Source organism: Pleuronectes platessa, chromosome 1 (assembly GCF_947347685.1).
Source record: "Pleuronectes platessa chromosome 1, fPlePla1.1, whole genome shotgun sequence".
Classification (NCBI taxonomy): Eukaryota; Metazoa; Chordata; class Actinopteri; order Pleuronectiformes; family Pleuronectidae; genus Pleuronectes; species Pleuronectes platessa.
Window position 1 is genome coordinate 21145658 of NC_070626.1, and position 22030 is coordinate 21167687.

The following is a 22030-nucleotide window of genomic DNA, read 5'->3' on the forward strand; positions in this document are numbered from 1 at the left end:
TGGCATCCTGCGGGCCTAGCCACCGGAGAATGTGGCCTAAGAGGAATGTGTGTGAAACATCACTACAGCACGAGCTGAAAGAGCCGGGTCCCACTGTCCTGGCTCGGCTCGGCTCCCCCTGCATGTGCACACAGCTGAAGGCGTTTTTTCCCCCCATTTTCTATCAGCCAGGTCGCTAAATCTCAGCCGGTCTCTGCCGCTCACCTGTATTTTGACGATGCCTCGCTGAGACCCACTGCATCTGTTCCGCTCGCTCTCCCATATCCCTCCGACTGCCGACCCGCCTCAGCCCCGAGTCCGTGTCGAGGCGAGGGGGTTCATTTAATGTCTCACCGCTGGAAATCAAAAGAACCGGGCGGACGTCATTCCAGCAGGCGGGTGTGGACGGACTCAGCCCGGTTGTATCCTTCTCGGTCGTCCGCCGGGTGACAGGCGAGCCCGGTGCGGAGCGGTTATCGAGGACGACACACGGTCGGTTGTCAAACCGCTGGAGGCTCCCGATTTCTCCGCTTCGCTGCAACACGTCGTCAGCCGCGGTGCTCCACTGACAGCCTCGCGCTGTCCCGTCGGAGCCGCTCGGGCATGATGGTTCCTATACGCGGCAGATAGATGATAGCTCCCCTCGGTGTGTTTGACCGGACGAGGCGAGCCTCCTTCGCGGCGGTCACTGGCTTGAAGAGTGAGCCCTCAGCCGGACAACTCCCGAACCCCGGCGCGCAGAGCGGCTACACGGAGGTGGCATTTCACGGGAAGCTGGCCCCTCCCCGCGGACATTTCTTCCACAGGGGGGAAAAAACTCGTACGAGGTGGATGTTACCCTTCCGCGTCTGGCAGCGTCAAACCCGTATTGTTTACGTACACCTGACGGGCGGGAGGGTTGTCCACGGAGGACCGAGGGTCCTGCGGAGAAAAGGGCGCCACCGGTGGTGTGTGAATATCAGGGAATCACGGCCAGAGAGCGCAGTGTTTGTCGAGAGGCTGCCGCTCCCCTTTGTCCGCTCACCCGCAGAGACCCCGGGGAGCCGCGTGGGGCTGACACACTCTCTTATCGGCCATCAGCTTATCATTACATTATCACGGAGGGTTGCATGTCGCTGAATGTAGCTTCATTTTTTATTTAAAGGCGGTAATGTGACGTGATGGCAAAAGTGGTGGACCTGCGCATGCGCAGTTTAGCGGAATACCCCAAAAGGAACGTAGGTTACCACGGCGACGGAACACGCCCCTGTTTGTGCGGACAACAAACGCGGATTTTTTTTAAGGATCGTTAATAAACGTTATATTAACACGAATATGCGTAACAGACGCAAATCATATTATGTTTTAGAGAGCTACGTTTACTGAATTAATGCGTCACGACATCTCCAGCCTGCGACCATCGTTGTGAATTGATTTATTTCGTTGGAAACACCACTTTCTGCACATTGCATCTATACAACATCAAAATGGGCTTTATGTTTGGTTTCCGGTGACTTTGTAAACATGGGTTAATTAACATCTGACATGATTTGACAGCGTCTTTAACGTGAAAACCGGGACGCATTTGAAAGGTTCACAATTCGCCGATCACTATCTTGACACAGCGCCTCTCTTTGGCTGGAGGTACACTGGGCGTGGATCGGTGTCACGTCAGAAAATTCACACATGGAAAAACGTGTAGTATCTTGTTCTGTCAGCAGCAGCAGAACAAGCACGAGCAGCCACTATGCGACTGAAGAGATAGAATGAATGAGGAGTAAAAAACATGATCAGCCTGCTGTCAACACTGCTGACCTCGGGGTTTTGTCTATTGCAACAGGTTTTATTTTGTACATTAAATTGTGTTTGAGGAAATAAAGGCTGTAATCAACCAATCAATAAATCACGTTTTATTTGTTTAACCCCTATTCACAGATCACAATTTGTCTCATCTTAAAAATCTCATGGGGGGGGGGCTGTCATACCTACATCGACAACTAATTACATTCATGATCTATATGCAATGTAAATTGTACATAGTCTGCGTGGATCATAAGATTAATTTAGAATCTTGAAAAAAGACATTGTTCAGATTATATGAAAAGTAACCTTTCTTCATATTAACTCAGACTGTGGCAAATGCAAGATGATTCCTCTTAACACGAAAGCAACATGATTAATTTGATCACCTGCCCTTATAATTTCAGAATTGTCTGACTTTATTATTATTATTGCATTTGTGATCTCTATACTGTCTCTGTCTGTTAGAGTGCCATCTGTCAATCAGTGTTAATGTCCCTGTTTTTTTCCAGGAATATTAAACAGAGCACTTGTTCATAGTGAACAGGATCCCGCCTCCACAGGATGAGCAGGTTAAAGAAAATTAATGGATTGATCGTGCGAGAGAGAAACTAATGTGGTTACCCACAGTAAATGTATACTCAAGATCTTGTAATGAAATTACACGAGTAAATTACTGACTCAGAATTAGTCTTTGAACTAAGCAGTCTGGTTACCGCCTGTGTGTATAATGTAGGATATTTGCTATGTTGGCTCTGTGCTCCAACACTTTCCATTGGAAAATAATCCATAGATTCTTATGGAGACAATAAGCTGGAGAAAAACTGCCTCAAACATAACAAATGTGACAGTCAGCACTATACCTTTAGCAATTTTTTATCTTGATATCAAATATGATTGAGCCAAAGCAGGAAAACATTTAAAATGTCACATGCACTTAAACAAGATCTGATGTGTATTGTATCTGACAAATGCAGAGACAATCAAGCACAAGTCTCTACTCATTAATAACCCTTATACAGCCATAAACTGGATAAAGAATGTCTTAAAAAGATTCCAAAGCCCAGGATGTACACAGAGGATTGGCTACCCCTATTTTCAGGACTAGATGGTACATCCTAGTCTCTCCTCCGCTCCCTCTCCCTCTCATCCCTCCTACTTTCAGTGTCCTCCATCTCTCTGCGTTCTCTCATTTTCTTATATTAAGGACATCCTGACTCCCAGACTCTGGTGGTTCCGTCGCCATCTGTTATTCCTGTGATCTCTACAGAAGCTGTTGGAGAGGTACGTTATCTCCATCTTTTCTCTCATCACGTCACTGCAGGATTTAAGGAAACATTTTTGTAAAGATGTGTCCAACCTACATACGGTACAGTGCAAACTGCTGTGATGTGTTCATTGGATTTTAGAAGTATGCATTCCCCTTTATTTCTTCCCAATTTGCATGTTCACTGATTTCCTACATCGCAGTCACTGTTGTCCTTAATTCTCTCCTCCATCTTGTGCTCCATTTTTAGCTCAAATGACTCATGCACTTTTAAAGAGGGAGAGCACAGATCAACACAGGGAAGAGATTCATTCTTTCTGTTACTGCATCTGGATTAGATTCTTGTCGGGGTCACAGAAATAGAGATTCATTCCGAGACTGTGAATCGGCTCTGCAGAGACAGCACCACTTTCATTTGCTCTATTACAAAACTAAAAGCTTGTCTCGTGAAATGCTTTACACAGGAAGCTGCTGTTACATTAGGTATTCAGGCGAGGATTATGTCACAGCAGCTGTGACCGAAATAAACAATTCTCTGTCCTTCTGAGCGTCGGAATGTTCCCATCAATGTCATCTTTTTCCAAGGTCACATTTAAGGCCCAACTGCCACATGAGGGCTTCACTGCTGTACAATGAATACATGGATCCTCAGGGCACTCTCACATGTCAGTGCCTTTATACCCGATGGAGCAGAAAACATAATGTCTGAGCTTAATTTAGAAGGATAATCTGGTTTTGTTTTTTTTGCTGTTTTTCCTCAGTGAAGCAGCACAGCGCTGACCTTATATAAAGACAGACCAGACCCCATCTTTGTCCCCAAGTCCATGGAAGCCAAGGCCAAGTCCGCAGCTCCAGCGCCCAAGGCAGCATCTAAAGCCGAGAAGAAGGAGCCAGCACCAGTCCGCAAGGCCGACCCAGCACCTGCACCTGCAGCCCCCGAGCCTGAGCCTGAGCTTCCTCCTGCTCAGGATGGAGCACCAGAGGCTGACGCCGCAGCAGCAGGTGATGAGGGTGCGGCCTCTGGCACAGACACTCTGGAACACCTGAAACCCTTTCTCATCGGTGGTGCCGTCATTGCTGCAGCAGCCATCTTGCTGGGAGCGCTGCTACTGGCGAGGAGAAATTAGTGTTGTTGATGGTTCACAGACTACATGGTACATATGGGGGATGGGGAGCCACTGTGCAAATTACATATTTTTTCCTTTCTTGGCCTGCTTTCAATCGTAGTGAATCGAACAATTCAAGTTTGATCAAGGCTGTATATGGAGCATAGTTTGATATAGCATATGCATGACATTGCTTCAAATCTGCATCTGAACTGTAATTATTAATTTCTTAAGAATAAAAGTCACACTGTATTGAGCTAAAGAACAAAAACTCTCTACAGGTAGCTTATGCAACTGCTTTATCTTGTTTAATCCTGTTTAGACAAATATTGATATAATCGTCTAATCTTCTTGCACCAGAAATGAACTTGGTTAACTTTGGTAAAAGATCATGAAAAACTGTTGGAACTCTCAGATATTAATTCTGACCATCAGAGTTGATCGATGAGAGACAGAGAGAAAAAACAACCATGAAACAACTGGGAATATCCATTGTGGCTAAATCAGTGCCTAACTCTTTCTTCAGAATATTTGGCGAAAGACAATGTTCCTGCATATCCCCAAAAAATGTAAATGGAGAATGGCCCACTGCAATTTAAAGAAATAACTATTATATATAAGCATGCAGTGGTATAAGAAGTGGATATAGGGAGTTGTTGGATATATTATAACAAGTACAGTATGTGGCACGAAAGAATGGTGGAGTTAGTCTTGCTGTAGAATAAGAAACCGTTTGAGTTTACTGTAATGTCTGAAATCAATAACCTTTTATGTCTTACACAATAGCCACAGTTGTGCTGGTTCAATATGTAAACATCTCACAGTAGATACTTAGCTGTAGCAGCCATTCATGTTGAGGTATCAGGATTTAAACCTGCTGTCAACATGGGAGTTGTTTCTGTTTTCACTGTTCTCCCCTAGTGTGGCTTTAGGAAAATAATCTTGATTTCAAAACCTCATTAATACCAAGGTACAACTTTCATGAGATGAACGTATCCTACAACTTTAAAAATGTCAGAGAAGTGTAGATTAACTACTGTTGTACAGTCTACTCAAAAGAAAATATCAAGTAGTCACAGTTTTCCTACTGCGTCCACTTGCCTGCACATCTGTAAACACTATTGTCCACTCACATGTAAAGTTCATGGGGAATCTTCTGCTGCATAAGTAGATGGTTACAAGACAATTCAAGCAAATATCCTTACCTGATTTTAGTTGTAAGGGAACCACATATATTCTACAAACATACCACATTCACCACAGTCAACACCCCAGACACATCCAAAAGATAGTATGCCAACACCGAAACAAACTTCACTAGTGTACAATACAGTGTACCAAAAAAAAGAAAAACCCTATTTTCATAAATTCAACAGCGTATAAATGCAATAATTCAGATAGGACTCATCATTTAGCACCTGTGCTGTAGCAAGTTCAATGATGATGTAGAATATTGTAGATGAGTATGATGTATGATGCTGCTGATGGTAATGATGGTGATGCTGTTGATGATGGTAATGATGATAATGATTATGGTATATTTTTGATATATTTCTAATATTTTCCTTTTGCACACTCCCCCTCTGCCCCCAAACCACTAATGTAAAAAAGAAGGAGGCTGTAATCCAAACTTTATTAAAGGCAGTGAACCAGCCCAAGTGAGTGTTTCCTCAATAACAAGTGTTGTCTTTATTTTTAAGTTATCTGGTTGTCATTCAGTCATTCATTTGAGTTATTTTAAATTCCTTTACAGTGTCAGACAATATAATAATAATAATAATGATATACTCTATATCTTAATCTTAAAGCTATTACAATGTATGTATTCTGTGGTTTATCAAATCTACATTTCACATATTGGAATACAGAGCAGTCTCATTTTAAATGACAATATTAAAATTTACTGTCGGATGTCACAAAGAATATTCTATAAGTTTTACATAAACAAGAAAGAGCAATCTTCAAAACTCCAGGCTTTTCTTGGTGATACAGACTTTGCATTTTACAACAGATAAAGAAGTATGCACAATAATCATAATCATCCACTGTCAAATGAAAACTTGCATGTTCATGAATGCTGAAACAACATAATTACGTAAAAACACAATAAAACAAGTCTTATACTCTTATACCATTTAGTTATATTCAACGACGACATTTTTGGTTCAAGAGTAAAATATTTTGCAGCAGTCAGTATATTTCTTTAATCCTATCCGGTCTATGAGATAAATTGTGATTTGTGGATATGGGCTTTACAAATGAATTGGCTGATTTGTTCCGTATATTAAGTTGAAGCTGTGTAAATAAATCTTTTGAAGACCTCAGCAAGTTTGCTGAGGTCTCCAAAAGTACACATATATACACACACGCACAAATCCTGAGGACATAGCCAAACAAGTACAACTAAACTCTGGCATGTACAGTCTGCACTGCAAACACTTTAGTAAATCGAACATTGCACATAAGAGCAGAACCGGCATCCGTAGTTTTGATACAGTTACAACACATGTGCAGCTAACTAAAACTAATGCAATCAAACTCAAAAGGGGTTTTAATACGTTTTGAGTAGACGGTTCTGAGGTGTGCTGTGCTGCTGTAATGTAATGTGTAATACTGCAATATTATTCAATAAATTCTCAATCTATCTCATCTACTGTCTCAGTGAGGGAAGGCTGTGTCATGAGCGCTTAGTTGTGCCTTTATTTTGAAGGATTGGCGCCGGAAGTCATTGTGGTAGCAGCAGGAGCACAGTGCGGAGAAAAGCCGCCATCGCATGTTTCTCGCTCTATAACGTATTATTTAAGCTTTCGTTGAACCTGACTGGTGACGGTGAGTTCACACAACCCGTCATCTTGCTGGACTTTGGTAAATAGTCAACAATATGTCAACTCGTGTTAGCATGTGACTAGCGGCTAATGTTAGCCGTAGTTGTTGTGCTAGCAAGCTAATCTCGTGGCTACACTGTGGCAGAGCTTCAAACATGAACTGTAGAATATTTATGTTGTTAAGAAGTAAGATTTTCAACGAAAGCACAAACCAGTCGATGCAAAGTCTCTTCCCTATAATCCAGTGAAACCCTGCAGTTCCCAGTTTAGATTAATCTCTACTTCTAAACCATTCTTGTTTTCAGACGACTTAAGGGAAGTCACGTTTCAATGTGCATAAGAAAACAAAATGGTTTCGTGAATGAATTAATCGATAATCGTCAGGTAGTTGCTTCTCTCTCGTCTGACATTTTTCCTTCTGACTGATGATGCTAACCATCTCGGGCTCTGTCTGTCTCCAGGTGTCCGACAATGATCATCCCTATCCGCTGCTTCACATGCGGGAAGATCGTGGGTAATAAGTGGGAGGCATACCTCGGCCTGCTCCAAGCAGAGTACACTGAGGGGTGAGTTCATACCTGCTGGTTTCTGTCAGTGCACCACACACACACCTCAAGATTACTAAATCAAGTTCCTGACCTCTTTTGAATCGTCAAATCAAATCCAAGATCTTTTATTTTTGGGTCTGTCAGAGCAGCTGTGTCCAAATAATCAAGAACAAGTCAAATAGAAATACACTACACATCAAAATCCTTTTAGCCAACTCTCAGGTTATGTGCTGTGTACAATAAAAGACAAGATGCAATCATGGAATGAATCATGGCAGTTACCGGAGGCCATTTAGGCTGAGTTATCCTCACTATTGTCTGCAGTAATGTCCATGTCCTTTACTTATTCATTCAGTGCTCTGTGTGCCGTGCATTAAGACCGACTTTACCTCCTCTCTCCTTTTTAAGTGATGCCCTTGATGCCCTGGGCCTGAAGAGATACTGCTGTCGGAGGATGCTCCTTTCTCACGTGGATCTTATTGAGAAGTTATTGAATTATGCTCCACTGGAGAAGTGATTGCTACTGGCTACCTCCAAGAACTGCAGGGACTTTGGGGGGCTGTGACCTGGACAGAGTCATGTTATTATGTTTTTGTCTGACAGAATTTGGAGATCACAGTGAAGACTTTTGAAATGTTAATTTGTTTTTCTAAATAAAGCTATCAAATGACCTTGTTACCTTCATTACTGACTTATTTATTACCACAGTCTTTCAACTACTATTGTTGTTATCACCCATTACCAGAAATTTGACAAATCAAAAATTGTTCTGCAGTGCGCTCTTGATCAATAGCTAGGAAATATAAAGTCACTTAGGTGCTGCTTCAAGTTCAAATACCATTTTAATCGCATGAGAACATGCAAATTACAGAATGCTGGATTACATTTCTTGTCTTCAGTAAGAAAATATAACATCAAATAAATGCCTGCAGAAATGAAGCGCAAAAAAAAATCTATTTTCAGGAAATGTTCTTTAATTTGCAGATTTATTACAAAAGAAAGATGAAAATGTTAACTGTATATTACATAACTTATTACAGTGTTTTAATGCATGCAAGTGTTGGACTGATGTCCCAGCAACAAATCTACATTCCCCTAAACCTATCACGTTTGTTCTTAAAACAAGAAAAGATTCTAGTCTGTACAGATGACTGAAGAACACAAAAAGTACGGAACTTCTTGGAGATTTATCTTCAGTCTCACCTTAGAGTCCTCCAGAAATTTATACAGCTTGATGCAGAAACAAAATGTCCTGTCTTCGCTCTGCTTCATGACATGTCTGGGAAGAGAGAAGACAAACTTTAAATCCACAATAAGACAAATCAAATGAGATGATGTGTGGTAATATTCTGTAGATTTACAGCATTAGTGATTAATTTAACTACAGAAAACAACCCGGGGTGTTCATACAGAACTAATCAACTTTGCGTCAACTAATGTGCTTTTTGACAAAGATCAGTCTTAAATACTCGCCAATAATTACTTATGGTATTGAATTATATCCATGGTAGGCCTCTTCAATGACCCATAATTAAAATATGGAAAATGTGGTGATGATGATGCATTAAGAATCTGGTGATGTAATAGCTTGCACACACAATAAAGTTCATTGCACAGTATGAATGTTGCACAAAAGTAACTACATGACTTCATGACCTGTCATCTCTCAAAAAGGTTTTGGGCTTGTTGAAAGCACTGGTTTATACCATATAGCTAAAAACTTTATAAATAAACCCAAAGTTAAATAAAAAACTAAGTATATAAAAAAAAGAGAGGTTGTAATGGATGAAAGAGGAAGTGTGCGAATAAAGTTAATATATAATATAGAGAGAAGTTTACCAAGTCAGCGGTATCGATCTCTGTCTCGGTCTCTATGATCTCTGTGCCTTTCCCTTTCCCGTTCCCGGGAGCGCTCCTTGACTTTCTCTCCACTCCAGGAACGTTCTCTGTGTCTTCGAGACATTCCAGCAGCTTCCCAGCCAGAGGAATCTTCTTGGTCCCGTACTCTATCGCGGTCTCGCTCCCGGTCCCGGTCACGACCCCGTTCGCGGTCTCTTCCTTTGTCCCCAGAACGACTGCTGCTCCTGCAAAGAAATGTGTGGTTGGGTGATCAGAACTTGTAAGAACGTTTATGATGTGAAGTTCCATCCTCAGTTTCTAAATAAGCAACCAAATGATTCACACATAACTAGACACATAACTTGACAAACCTGTAGCCATAGTTGCCCTGGATAGAGACTAGACAGTCTTTGAGTGAGGTGACCAGGGCTTGACAGCGTTCATCTCCATACACTCTGGACTGCTTAATGATGGCAATGGCAGTTAACAGCGTCTCCATCGCTACCCGCAGGTCTCCTGCATCAGCAATGAAAAAGATTGGATATTAGAGACATTTACATTAAAGTACCTCAAGTGATCAAAAGCTGCTAGGTTTATTGTAATTAAAACATCTATGACATTTACCTGCACGTTTTAAGTGCAGTTATGCCAAAAAGAAAATTCAAGCACCCACTTCCATCTGGACTTAAGCTACAAAAAGATTGGAAATTAATATCAGTTGGTTGTGAGTCACCTTATTCCAGCAACATGGTGACAATTAAATAAGTTTCACTCCAATTAGACAAGTATAATATGCTAAGTAAAATACACTGTTAATAACTAAAATTATTGAGTTTGTATCAGACAATTTCTGCAAGTAAATATAGCTGATTGTCAGACATGAACACACCCAGCAATCAAGTAACTTGATTGCTGGGTGTGTTCATGAAAAACATTTCCTCTGACACCAGCATCCAGAATTCCGCTACAATTTGAACTTTATATTTTCCACAGAAATTCTTCATTTGCATTTACCAGTTACAGTCATGATAAGATCCTGTTTCTTTTGATCAGCAGTTCACTGTCTTTATAGAATTTACTAATCTAACTGTTGTCTAAGCCACTCTGTGGAACACTCTGTTTGACAAGTGTGTCAAAGCACAGATCAGAGAAAGGCATTTTTCCACAGCATTGAATGTTACTGAGAAAAACACTGAGCTCTGTGGTTCATGTGAAATCATCACTGCTAGATCTCCTCAGGCCGGTCTGAACAGAACATTGGACCGATGGAACCAACAAGAATAAAAAGGCATGTACCTGGAGTTTACTGAAAAGTATAGAAATATCTCAGTGGGACTCAGCATAAAACCTAAGCAGCTTCTTATTTAGATTTTTTCTCCATATGGCAGCCAGTCATAAGTAAGGACCAGTCCTTTCCCAGCATGGCTTGTTAAGTTCTGTGTTCCGTCTTCCACTTGACAGAATCGGCTGCTGCACTTACCAGCTGTTGCTCCAGACACAGCCTTGGAGATGGCACTGCTGGCAACGGCTCTATTTCGGTTCATCAGCTCCTCAAAATCTCCATCTGCACTTTTAGGTGTGTGTCTGGAAAAAAATGAACAGATTGATTTCATACTGACTAACAGAATAATTTCACCACAAACAAGTCATCACTGAAATAATTAAGTATTTTCAGAAATCTATCACAATCTGAATCTTTGTGTTTTATTATATGCACATATTCTCTTGTTTTTGTCTCTGGATCCTTGTCCTTTGCTGTTTTAACAATCCACAACAATGGTGTTTAACTTTTAATTTGAATGAACAGTTAGTAATAGCTTAACATTAAAAACAGAATGTTTTCTCACTTTTGTTGGCTGTAAGCTTTGCTGCTGTGGCCGTCTTGTCCCGGGGGGAAGAAAGCTGGATTTATATGAAGACTAGGAGGTGGTTGGCTATGAATGTGGGGCGGATGAGGAGGGAATAAAGGGGGTGGCATGGGTGGTGGGACGTTTGGAGGCATATGTGGGTAGTGAGGATGAGGATGAGGGGGAGGATGTTGATGTTGATGGGGGGGTGGATGTTGATGGGGGGGAGGATGTTGATGAGGGGGAGGATGCTGGTGAGGTGGAGGATGTTGGTGAGGAGGAGGAAGTTGGTGAGGATGTGGGTGATGATGAGGGGGTGGGTGAGGGTGACCGAGGTAAGGACTGGGTAATGATGGAAAGACGTGTGGATGCGAATGTTGTGGGAAAAGGGGAGGTATAGGGGGAGGGATGGGCTCCTGTGATAATAATGAAGGAATCTTTTCTGAAGCATCATCCTTGGAATCTTTGGAATTCACGCGAAGGGGCATACCTGTTGAGAACATATTGTTAGAGGTCAAAGATGACAGACTCTGTAGCATTCTGCATTAAAGTCTAAGATCACAAGTATTTACTTCAGATTGCGGCGCTCTTACGTTTATTCGCTATGTCCTCGAACACATTGAGGTTCTGGCGGGTGGCAAAGCGACAGTCAAGCTTGTCTCCATTCAGTTTACATTGGGGTATTTTTTCCAACAATATTTTGAATGACTCTTCCGAGGTCACCACCACCTCCGCGTAGCTGCATTACAGAGTAGAAGAAACAACACATGAATGGCAACACCACGGAGAATCCTTATTTTATACACACACACACACACTAACACACACACACACACACACACACACACACACACACACACACACACACACACACACATATATAAATACACACACACTTGATTATACACACACACTTGATTTTACACAGCTCACCCTCTTGACTGGCCATTAATTCTGTTCTCGGCAAATTTGATCTCTTTGATGTCCCTCACACCCAGGTTTTGGGCCAGCCCTGTGATGTCCTTGTCAGATGTCCACTGCACGTAGGTGGAAGATAAAATGAGTAAAGTTGTTGCAGAAAAAGACATTTAGCTGATTTAAAGGAAAAGAGTCCTCCTGTACTGAGCTTAGGCAAAAATCAAAGCTGTAGTAACAGTACGTACAAAAAAAAACACGTGATCCATTCATTAATGCAAATGTTCTTGCACTGAGGTGATGCACACGCCCTACCATTTGTCATTATGTTTATTGATGATTACTTGAGCTTGACATAAACTTTATTGCCTTATTTGTATCCAACTGCTGCTTATTTTGAGTCCATGGTCTGTTTCATGTCGACAATATTCTGCAAGCCCATGTGGACAAAACAACAAGCATGGTACAATACCATAAACATGTAACCAAGTGTTACTCACCCAGGGGAAATTTCCAAAATATAATGACAGTCTCTTCTCTGAATTCCCTCCTTTCTGTGTTTGTCCGTCTGTTAATTGTGCCTCCTCTTTAACTGAATTCTCCTCGGGTGCAATACTTTTATTGACGCTCTGGTACTGATCCACTGAGCCAGTCAAGACAGCATCATAGAGTTCATTTGCTTCAGCAATTCTGTCCAAATCCTGTGCGGGAGAGAAAGTAATGACAAAGTCAATTTACATGCTGTCATGCAGTATATCTCAATGTGCAGAGCACTGATAAGCAAACTGCAACCAGAAGAAATACAAATCCTAGGTCTCAGCTGAAAGAAGTGTAGACTGACAAGATAATTCCTATATTTTCTGGGACTTCCACAGAAATGTTGGCAGAAAATAAAGTAAAAGAAAAGGAATACTGATATTATCCAGTAGATATAGTGTATTTTTTTATTTTAGATAGTGTGTTGATGACAGTGACCACAGATATATGTTATGCAAACTAATAGAAGTAAAAATTCTCTCATCAGACCTAACTCTATGGACTTAAAGGCTGAAACACGAATATACAATGTAAAAAACCCCCACCAAGCTGTTAGTCTAGGAACACTTGTTAAAAACTGGTGTACTTGAATCTAATTGCTATGCAAAGAATCCCTCGTGAAGGTTAAAGTCAGTTTCTATGAAGATAAGGATTGGTTGACATGGCCAAAAATCACATCAAGACAAAACAGTTCAAACATTAGTTAAAACATTATGCAGTTCTATCGCACATTGAATGGAAGCCTCGACATTGATAATGACGCAACAAGAACTCATCTTGATAACCCCAATAAAAGAAGCTGGTGTTTTAGACACCATTAGTTTTAGCTTAGTGTTCCTAATGTAAGGCAGCACAACTTTAAACAGAACGGGCCATGGTGATATTGAACCGCAGGGTGTTTGCAATGGGAGACATGAACTGTAGTTTTGTTACACTTTCTATCTGAGCCCACCGTCACAAAACAGACGTATCTTATCCTTCACTGCAAGACAGTTCACACAGGCGTCTGGTGGAGGGACGCATTTGAATTCATCCGCTCGATCTTCTGTGCCGAGCACATGTAAACATCGCTCTCACCTCTTTGTTTTGATGCATATTACTGTACACGTCTGTCCGCCTGGAGGAGCCTGGTCCGGCTGCAGCCGCAGGAGCAGCCATCCCGTGGGCCTAGAACGATCCAACCGAAGGCTCTAAAGCGAGGTCTACAGCAGCAATGTTTTAGAACTTTCTAAATGATCGCAACATGAACACTCTCCTGCAAATCAATACGAGTGCATGCGGACAACAGGTGATCCGCCGGGGTTCAGGAAATAACTGCTAACGCTTCGCCAGGTTTCTACCGTTAGCTAACGTCCCGCTCGAGCCCACAAAACATGGAATTATAAAAAAAAAAGCAACTACGTAGGACCAGCCGAGGATACGAAAATCGAACACAAGTTAATACATAATGTTTAATGAAACCTTTGAAAGTAAAACCACAGTATTGCATGTGTAAGTTCACCCACGAGGGCTATCTAGCTAGTATGTGTTCGCTCCTTCCCCAGCTAGTGCTAATGTTGCTACTCTGAACGCCGGGGTGTGTCAGGGCGTTTGATCCGACTGACAACAACCATCTTCATCTAGTTCCGCTTTGTCAAGCCCTCGATTAATGACGTTAAGTTGGACTTTTACTATTTTATTAATTTATAAATGAAATGATACAACCCGAGAAATAAACTATTATACAAAATATCAATTATATTCTCTTTTAAACATAACTGTTACCTAATCAACATGGCGCGACGTGTGCGCTGCTATAAATGGTCCCCCGGTGTGTTTCCCCTGACCAGAGATCTGCTTGTGTAATTTCCACTGTTGTGAGTCGCACGTTCACGGGCCAGGAGCAGTTTTGTCTTCTTCTTTGTCGCTAAACAGAGATTTTAAAATGTTGTCGTCCGTCATTGCCAAAAAAGTGAGTGACGAAGTCAACCTTTGATTTATTTTGACATTTGCTGTTGAATTGTGTTGAAGCTGTGGTGACTAGCGCGTCAAGGACTGTTCAGAGAGGCTCGATCATATGTTTTTATGTGATGCTTGTGTGATGTAGCAGCTGTATAGTCATGCTGTAAATGGCTAATGTTCAGTTCCGTGTAGTAAAGGTGCAGACTGTGTGTTGTGTGTGTGTTTGTGTGTCGCTGGAGGACAGTTGTACAACAGGGCAGCGTGTGATTGACGTTTATGTAACCTTCCTCTGCTCCCCTCTCTCTCTCTCTCTCTGGACTCTAACGTTTTTATTTAAAGGACAAACACTTTGAACAACATCATCTAAAAGAAGAATAAGCAAATCCCACTCTGTTATTGTTTAGTCAATGCATTTAGACCATAAACAGTTTAATATTCAAACCAAAAACAACTTGAAGACAGAAATATCAGTAAATGTCAGGGTGGAACACAGCCCCAGACTAATGCACACATTCGTCTGCAAACTCTATGACCGGTCGTGTCAGATTGGTTATATTTGCTAACAAAGAAAGGTCACGGGACGGAATACCAAATGGATATTACCAGAGCAAATTCCTTGTAGGTGTAAACCTACTTGGCAATAAAATACTTCTGATTCTGATATCTTTTAACAAAATCCCCTGTGACGTATAATGCACATTTTATTATGATTCATCGATGTATGAGCAGCATTTTATTGTTTATATATATTTTTGTATTCCTTGGGGTCAGGTCTCTTCCATAGGGCCACTAAAATATACTGGAAAGAACAAGTTAACACAGCAAAATAAAGTCCTTTAAACCATTATTTACCATTAACTATAAGCTTTCATATTTATTATATAAAATGTATACAACTTTTAATAAAAAAGTGACCTTTTTTGTATTTTATGTAAAGTCCCTTACAGACATGCACCTTGTTGCAGGTGTATTTTACTTAAACAAAACTACATGAAACTATATGTTCTGCATTTTTAGCAGGTTATCAACATCTTGCACAGTGAATCGTCTAACTCTGATGAGTTTGTGTAGCAAGTCACTGGTGTTGATTTAAACTTGTGTTTTGTTTTGCCGTCAGCTGGTGGCAGGGATGTGCCACGCAGCTTTGAGACCAGCAGTCACCGGACTGATATCATCTCGTGGTTACCGTGGCGACTCGCCAGAGGACACCAAGGGGGACCTGATCGAGATGCCGCTGCCGCCCTGGGAGGAGAACCCAAGCGAGACCGCCTACATCAAGAAACGCAGACTTCTTTATGAGAGTCGCAAGAGGGGCATGTTGGAGAACTGCATTCTGCTCAGGTTGGTAACCTGAACTGATTCTGTCCCGTGAACCTGTACGAAAGCTGTAAACTCAACTAGCTTTTCAATATTCCTGTGTTCCCCTCAAAGTATTCAAGTTGGACAATTAACCAGATAGCTACCTGTATTGTTGACATTTCATCTAGAGAAAATACTCAGACTCAACTGAAGCCTCCATCTGTCTTACAGCCTCTTTGCAAAGAAATACCTGAACACGATGAGTGACAACCAGCTGCGCCAGTACGACAGACTGATCAATGAACCGAGCAACGACTGGGACATCTACTACTGGGCGACAGGTGAGAGAACAGCACTGTTTCTCCTCAAACCTGTGATGTTGATTGTTCAATCTCATGCAATACAGCAGTCCTTATACACTAAAGAAAAATATAAACATGGACTCCAGTCCAGAGTAATTTCAGGCACTAACAGGAATTTGGATAATCTCTCTGCAAAACATTTGAATATTTAATGACATAAAAAACATTTTGGCTAATGCAATATTCATGTTTATTCAAGTTGCAAATATCAAATATTTATTTACTGACTTGTTGTTTTGCGTTAATGGAGACAAATAAATCACATACTCTCATTTTGGATTCAGTCAGCAACACGGCTAAATGTGGAAATCTCCAGTGGGCATAGGAATTAATACGTTTTTTTTTTTTTATTGGCAATCATTCATGGTAGCTGGTCCTGAAATAATGAACAGCTCTGCTCACAAATGAACTTCAATTCTGGAACTTTGTTAGTCGTTACTTTTGCCCCAGACTTCACCCCGGGAACTTATTCATTGTACCAAGATAATTAGCTATTTTATTGTTGTAATTTTCTCTTAATTTGACTTCAGTTATGTTTCTGTTTCACTGTGTATTACAGCTGAACAACCGAAGTGGCAGCACCACTCTGGAAAACTAAACAAAAAAGTTACAGGCGATCTAACTTCACTGAGACAAATAATAACTAGAGCTGTGAAAAATAACGCGTTAACGCGTTATGATTAAATTACAGGATTAATTCCTTTTTTTTTTTTAACGCATTTAACGCATGCGCAGAAGGACCTTCCAATTCCGCCGCCTCTGCACTAGTTGCCGCTCTAACGCCGGGTTCACACCGGACGCGGAAGCGACGCCGAAGCGCGGCGTAAAGGCAGAATAGTCCCGCGACTGCAACCGCGGAAGGCAACGCAGCTGCATCGACGGACTCGTTTTGGTTTATACTTCTCTAACGTGCTCTCTTTTTATCTTTATGACTGCTTGTGTGGATGGGCAGAGGCGGACATTAAACAGAGCTGCCAACTCTCACGCTTCCGCCGTGTGACACACGCTTTTGCATGTTTTCACACGCACTCACGCCACACATCCAATTTCTCACGCCAAAAAAAACCTGGATCTTTTAAGTGAAGCGCATGACTAAATCTATTTTAACTTGTTGACGAGACGAGACGAAAATGTTGGTGGTTGACTAAGTCACGATCATTTTTTAAAACATCATCGTATCAGGCCGTCATGAAGTACCAGGAGCGGGCGAGTGTGTGTGTGTGTGTGTGCCCCAGATAGCGCACCGGTCCCGAGGCTCCGCCCCCCGCCCCGCGCACTCGCTCAGACACAAGACCAGAGCTCCTTCACGTGAAGGAGCTGGTCACTGACTCACCGGCTGCTCAGTGGAAACAGTGAAAACACAGAGTTTCTCTGGTCTCAGCTGATCAGAGCTCAGCGTCTTGATCAGAGCAGAAGCTGCAGTTGGTTTCTACCGAGCTGCAGTTTCTGTGTCCGCCTCCAGCCTGACCTGCTCTCACTTTTCGTTTAAATATTTCGCCAACTAAAATATATATTTTTAAGCTATTAGGCTGCAGCTATATGTTTTTATTTATTTAAAAATAGGGTACTTCTAATTTCATACATTTTCCACAAATACGGGGAGGACTCAAATAACCCTACAAAGGTCTGTGTTTAATTTATTTCAAAGTAGGCCGACACTTGCCTGTGTATTTTCTTCTCTTCATAAGCGTTTGGTTTTTCCTTTGTTGTAACAGGTAAAAATATCAATCAAATGTCAACAGTTTTCTTTATTGTTGTTCGATAATTTCATAAATGCAACAAACCATAGTTTAGTATAGTATAACTTTATATAAAACTTTATTAGCTTTGTTATCAAATATGTTTTGCGGCTCCAGACAAATTTTATTTTGGGGAAGAGGGTCCATTGTGTTGCTTAAAAAGGCTACTGTTTAAGCACTTTATTTGTTGCACTTTTTTGTCTGATGGAAAGTGTGGTGGGAGGCGAACATAAATCATTAACTGCTCTTAAGAATACAATTATTTAAAATATAGGTTAGGTTTCAGTTCAGAATTAGTTGAAAACCATTGTAATCAAAATGTCAATCAACCTACCTTGGTCAAATCTTAAACAAAGTTCTATTAATTAGGCTATATTGTGGTCATTGAGGCACAACAATAGTTTTCTGGTTGAATTTTCAGCTCAAGGCTAGAAGGCCCTACAAGTCATGATCAGAGGAACATGAATCAGAAGAAGTTCAGGTATTGCACATCTTTAGCATACCACCCAAAAATCCACTAGAATGCAGGAAACAACATCTACTTAAACCAACATTTCCTGGGGGTGGACCTTCAGCTATGTCTTTGCGTCACAGAATGTAACCAATGTTGTCCATCTCCAGTCGGCCGCTAAGATATAGCTAAGAGGGCCTTTAGAGGCATTAGATTGTATCATGGTGTGGTTAATGGTTGTGTGACAAAAAATATAAAAAATGTCAACCATCCTATGGCTAAGAAGCTCAAATAATTTCTGTTTGATTTAAAAAAAAAAAAAGTTTTATTCAACCACACAATGGCTAAGGAGCCCGAATATTGTTTAGGATGAAGATTATATTAATGTTCCATATGGAAAAGCAATGATAACTGCTGAAGAACTGCTGAGTTGCAGCACAAAAGAAAAGTTAAATGTCATAAATCTTGTTTTCACAAAAATATTCCGAGAAAATCGGTAATGTGATTAATCATGATTAATCCATAGAAACCTGTGATTAATTTGATTAAAAATTTTAATCATTTCACAGCTCTAATAATAACATCACGTTCATTGAGTTGTTTTCATTTTTAAACTAAATAAACAGACGTTTCAAGGTCACTCACATAGTCTCCTAACATAAGCATCGAAAGATCCCAATCCAGTGATTAGGAATGCATTTGAATTGGTGTAGAGCTGCTTTCAAATGTGCACTGAAGTCTGGACATTGTCCTGACATTTTCCAGAGGAACTGTGACACAAACGTCAGTTGCTCTGGACAATTCCCAGCGATTGAGTGAGCATTATTGATGTTTTTAACATGTGGTACAAAACTGGCCTCTCCTTGCCTGAACGTTCATGAGATTTTCTTTTTGTTGTGAAAATCTCCTGCTCCGTTCTTCAAATGTGAATGGCAGTCTCCAGAAAATGTCTGGACCTAATGTCCCCGGACATTTTTTGAAGTTTATGTGTAAAAACGGCTTATGAGAGACAAAATAACCTAATGTGTTCAACTGAGAAGGTGTATTGTATTTTTGACCTTGAAGGACCCAGAGTGGCCTTTGCCAATTACTGTATACAAAATGAAACCAATACAAACATTCATGCGTATTTTGTTCCTTAAAATGATCCTGATTTAAAAAAAAAAAAAATCATGTCTGAATCGCTTTGCTAGTCTTTGAAGAGGAATCGGTTTGCATCAGAGAATGATCCAACATGATTTCTGTTTGCCTACAGAAGCTCAGCCCACTCCTGAAGTTTACCAAGGAGAGATCATGGACATGCTGAAGGAGTTCACAAAGAACCGCAACCAGGAGCAGAGGTTAGATGCTCCCAGCTTGGAGTATCTGGAGAAGGAAAGTCACTGAGGCCAATACATGGAGCTCCTGAGGGACTGATTAAAGGCGGAGCACTGAGAGGATGTCAGTGTTGTTTCCCCGTCGAAAACACATCGGGAAGTGCAGAATATTCACTCCCTTTACCGTCTTGTTTCTGTAAAATATTACAGCCTTATTTGCCTGTGATTGTAACTGTATGTTTAAAGACTGTATATTAAAACTGCTCAATGGAGAAGCCAGCTTTCAGTAATGGACACAAGCTGGACAATGATCTTATTGTTTCTAATACACACATTATGGGTTGTTAAATAAATGTTGATGCTTGACTGTTTTCCGTGTGCGTTGTTTTCTTTGTTTTACCACAGGGTCAGGTCACGTGACTGGAGGATGCCATGTTTAACTCTTTGCACTTGTTACGTAATGACGGGTTTTGTTGCCTGCAGTGTCTGTTATTGGACACCAGATGGCAGCAGATCACTTTATTTCCAGTCAAACTGAAGCACATGCTCATCTTTGTGTCTGTTGCAAATAGGTCACCTGTAACCTTCATACATTTCACATGTGCTAAATCTTTCATGCAGGTTACATGTGAGCTGACATGTTTATTTGAATGGTCTTCTGCTGACAATCTTAGTGCAATGAAGACCAAAAATTAAAGATTGGATTAAAGGGATATTAACCTTGGGAAGGGCGTGTGTATTTGATCTGATCTTTGATAAAACAAAGCATAGATTAAAACTTTTGTGAAGCAATTAAAGCTTATATATTTTTGCTCCCAGCCATTGACACAAGGTCATATTTCTCTCCTCCACCGGATCAGTGTGTGTGCGCTTGTGTCAACAATGAGGAGGATTTCTTGCTTGGCTCTGTGTCATGTTGGTTCACTGGAACCTTGTACTGAGAGCGTAAGGGAGATGCCCTCTGGCCAGGAGATGTGCACAGAATCTCAAAACAGACGACCAGCCTGCTTGTGCACACCCGTAGAATTATAATGTGTGTGTGTGATATACGGCCAAGGTGTTACACAAACATGGCAGTCCTGCACATGTGACACAAATGGTCATGTGTGTTCGTTCTAAATCCTTTGGGGAAAATGTGTTGTGTAAGAATCCCCACTTTAAGACTTTTTCCATCTCATCCTTAAATAGAGCAAGGTGATGTCAGAAGGGTTCCCCTCTGTGTGTTCTCTGCTCCTCTGCCATCTGTCTCACCAAGTGTATTCATCACCAGTCAATAAGTGCATTCGCTTTTAAGGTATTAATACTTTACTTGATTATTTCAATTTTCTGGATTATACATTATATTTATTTTTTACACTTAAATGTTAAAGTATTTTACATCTGAAACTACCCTAGAGCTGCAGTCCCCTTCAGTTTGATGAAGCGGCGACACATTTCACATGCAGTTCTCTAGATATGGATTTTTTCCCCTTAAAGTCCATGAATTATTCCCCAGGAAGATGGTGGAAATGATAAAAATCCCCTATCTTGCAAAAAAAAGATGCTACTCGCATGTTTCTGCTCAGCCTTCTGTTTATCCGATTGAGAAGGAATTTGAATGCATGTCTTATTTATGATGGATGCGGGTACAATGTGTTGTACCCGCCTGCCTGAAAACATCCACCATCATCCCCGTTCCCAAGAAGCAGAGGATCACAGGCCTTAATGACTACAGACCAGTCGCCCTGACCTCTGTAGTAATGAAGACCTTCGAGCGACTCGTGCTGACCCACCTCAAAACTATAACCAACCACCTCCTCGACCCGCTGCAGTTTGCCTACAGAGCCAACAGGTCCGTAGACGATGCAGTCAACATGGGACTCCACTTCATCCTCCAGCACCTCGACTCCCCCAGCACCTACGCCAGGATCTTGTTTGTGGACTTCAGCTCCGCATTCAACACCATCTCTCCAGCTCTTCTCCGGGACAAGCTGACCCAGCTGAGCGTGCCTGACCCCACCTGCAGGTGGATCACCAACTTCCTGACCGACAGGAAGCAGCGCGTGAGGCTGGGGAAGCTTGTCTCTGACACCCGGACCATCAGCACTGGAGCCCCTCAAGGTTGTGTGCTCTCTCCTCTCCTCTTCTCCCTCTACACCAACAACTGCACCTCCAGCCATCCCTCTGTCAAACTCCTGAAGTTTGCCGACGACACCACCCTTATTGGATTAATTTCCAATGGGGACGAGGCCGCCTACAGAGAGGAAGTTAACAGCCTGGCTTCCTGGTGCAGCCAGAACC

The 22030-nt window shown here is 41.5% G+C and overlaps 4 protein-coding genes and 1 long non-coding RNA gene across 8 annotated transcripts in view; 3 read left to right on the forward strand and 2 right to left on the reverse strand.

Moving 5' to 3' along the window:
• The window catches only part of dagla (diacylglycerol lipase, alpha), a 38991-nt gene extending 37900 nt beyond the window's left edge, over positions 1-1091 (reverse strand). For 2 of the 4 annotated variants that reach the window (XM_053422703.1, XM_053422696.1), the window contains exon 1: positions 205-1090. The gene's annotated coding sequence lies outside the window, so the exon portion shown is untranslated. Of the gene's footprint in view, positions 1-204 lie in introns of all 4 variants that reach the window. The other 2 variants (XM_053422679.1, XM_053422712.1) reach the window with 2 other exon arrangements.
• A 1812-nt stretch (positions 1092-2903) lies between these two features.
• LOC128440699 (uncharacterized) lies at positions 2904-5789 on the forward strand. Its single transcript, XR_008338560.1, has 2 exons — positions 2904-3042; positions 3787-5789. It is a non-coding gene; the product is annotated as an uncharacterized LOC128440699 (long non-coding RNA).
• A 1021-nt stretch (positions 5790-6810) lies between these two features.
• On the forward strand, positions 6811-8175 carry polr2l (RNA polymerase II, I and III subunit L). Its single transcript, XM_053423490.1, has 3 exons — positions 6811-6960; positions 7418-7522; positions 7913-8175. The coding sequence occupies exons 2-3, from the start codon at positions 7428-7430 to the stop codon at positions 8019-8021; spliced, it is 204 nt and encodes a 67-aa protein (XP_053279465.1). The 5' UTR covers positions 6811-6960; positions 7418-7427; the 3' UTR covers positions 8022-8175.
• A 152-nt stretch (positions 8176-8327) lies between these two features.
• Positions 8328-14217, reverse strand: LOC128440687 (cleavage and polyadenylation specificity factor subunit 7). Its single transcript, XM_053423478.1, has 9 exons — positions 13720-14217; positions 12606-12806; positions 12124-12227; positions 11784-11929; positions 11191-11680; positions 10824-10927; positions 9715-9859; positions 9344-9588; positions 8328-8783 (listed from the first exon to the last, which is right to left on the reverse strand). Exons 1-8 carry the CDS (start codon positions 13798-13800, stop codon positions 9348-9350), a joined length of 1512 nt encoding a protein of 503 aa, XP_053279453.1. The 5' UTR covers positions 13801-14217; the 3' UTR covers positions 8328-8783; positions 9344-9347.
• Positions 14218-14432: 215 nt separating this feature from the next.
• On the forward strand, positions 14433-20121 carry sdhaf2 (succinate dehydrogenase complex assembly factor 2). The gene is made up of 4 exons (XM_053419830.1): positions 14433-14593; positions 15701-15924; positions 16114-16223; positions 19690-20121. The coding sequence occupies exons 1-4, from the start codon at positions 14567-14569 to the stop codon at positions 19818-19820; spliced, it is 492 nt and encodes a 163-aa protein (XP_053275805.1). The 5' UTR covers positions 14433-14566; the 3' UTR covers positions 19821-20121.
• Positions 20122-22030: the final 1909 nt, after the last annotated feature.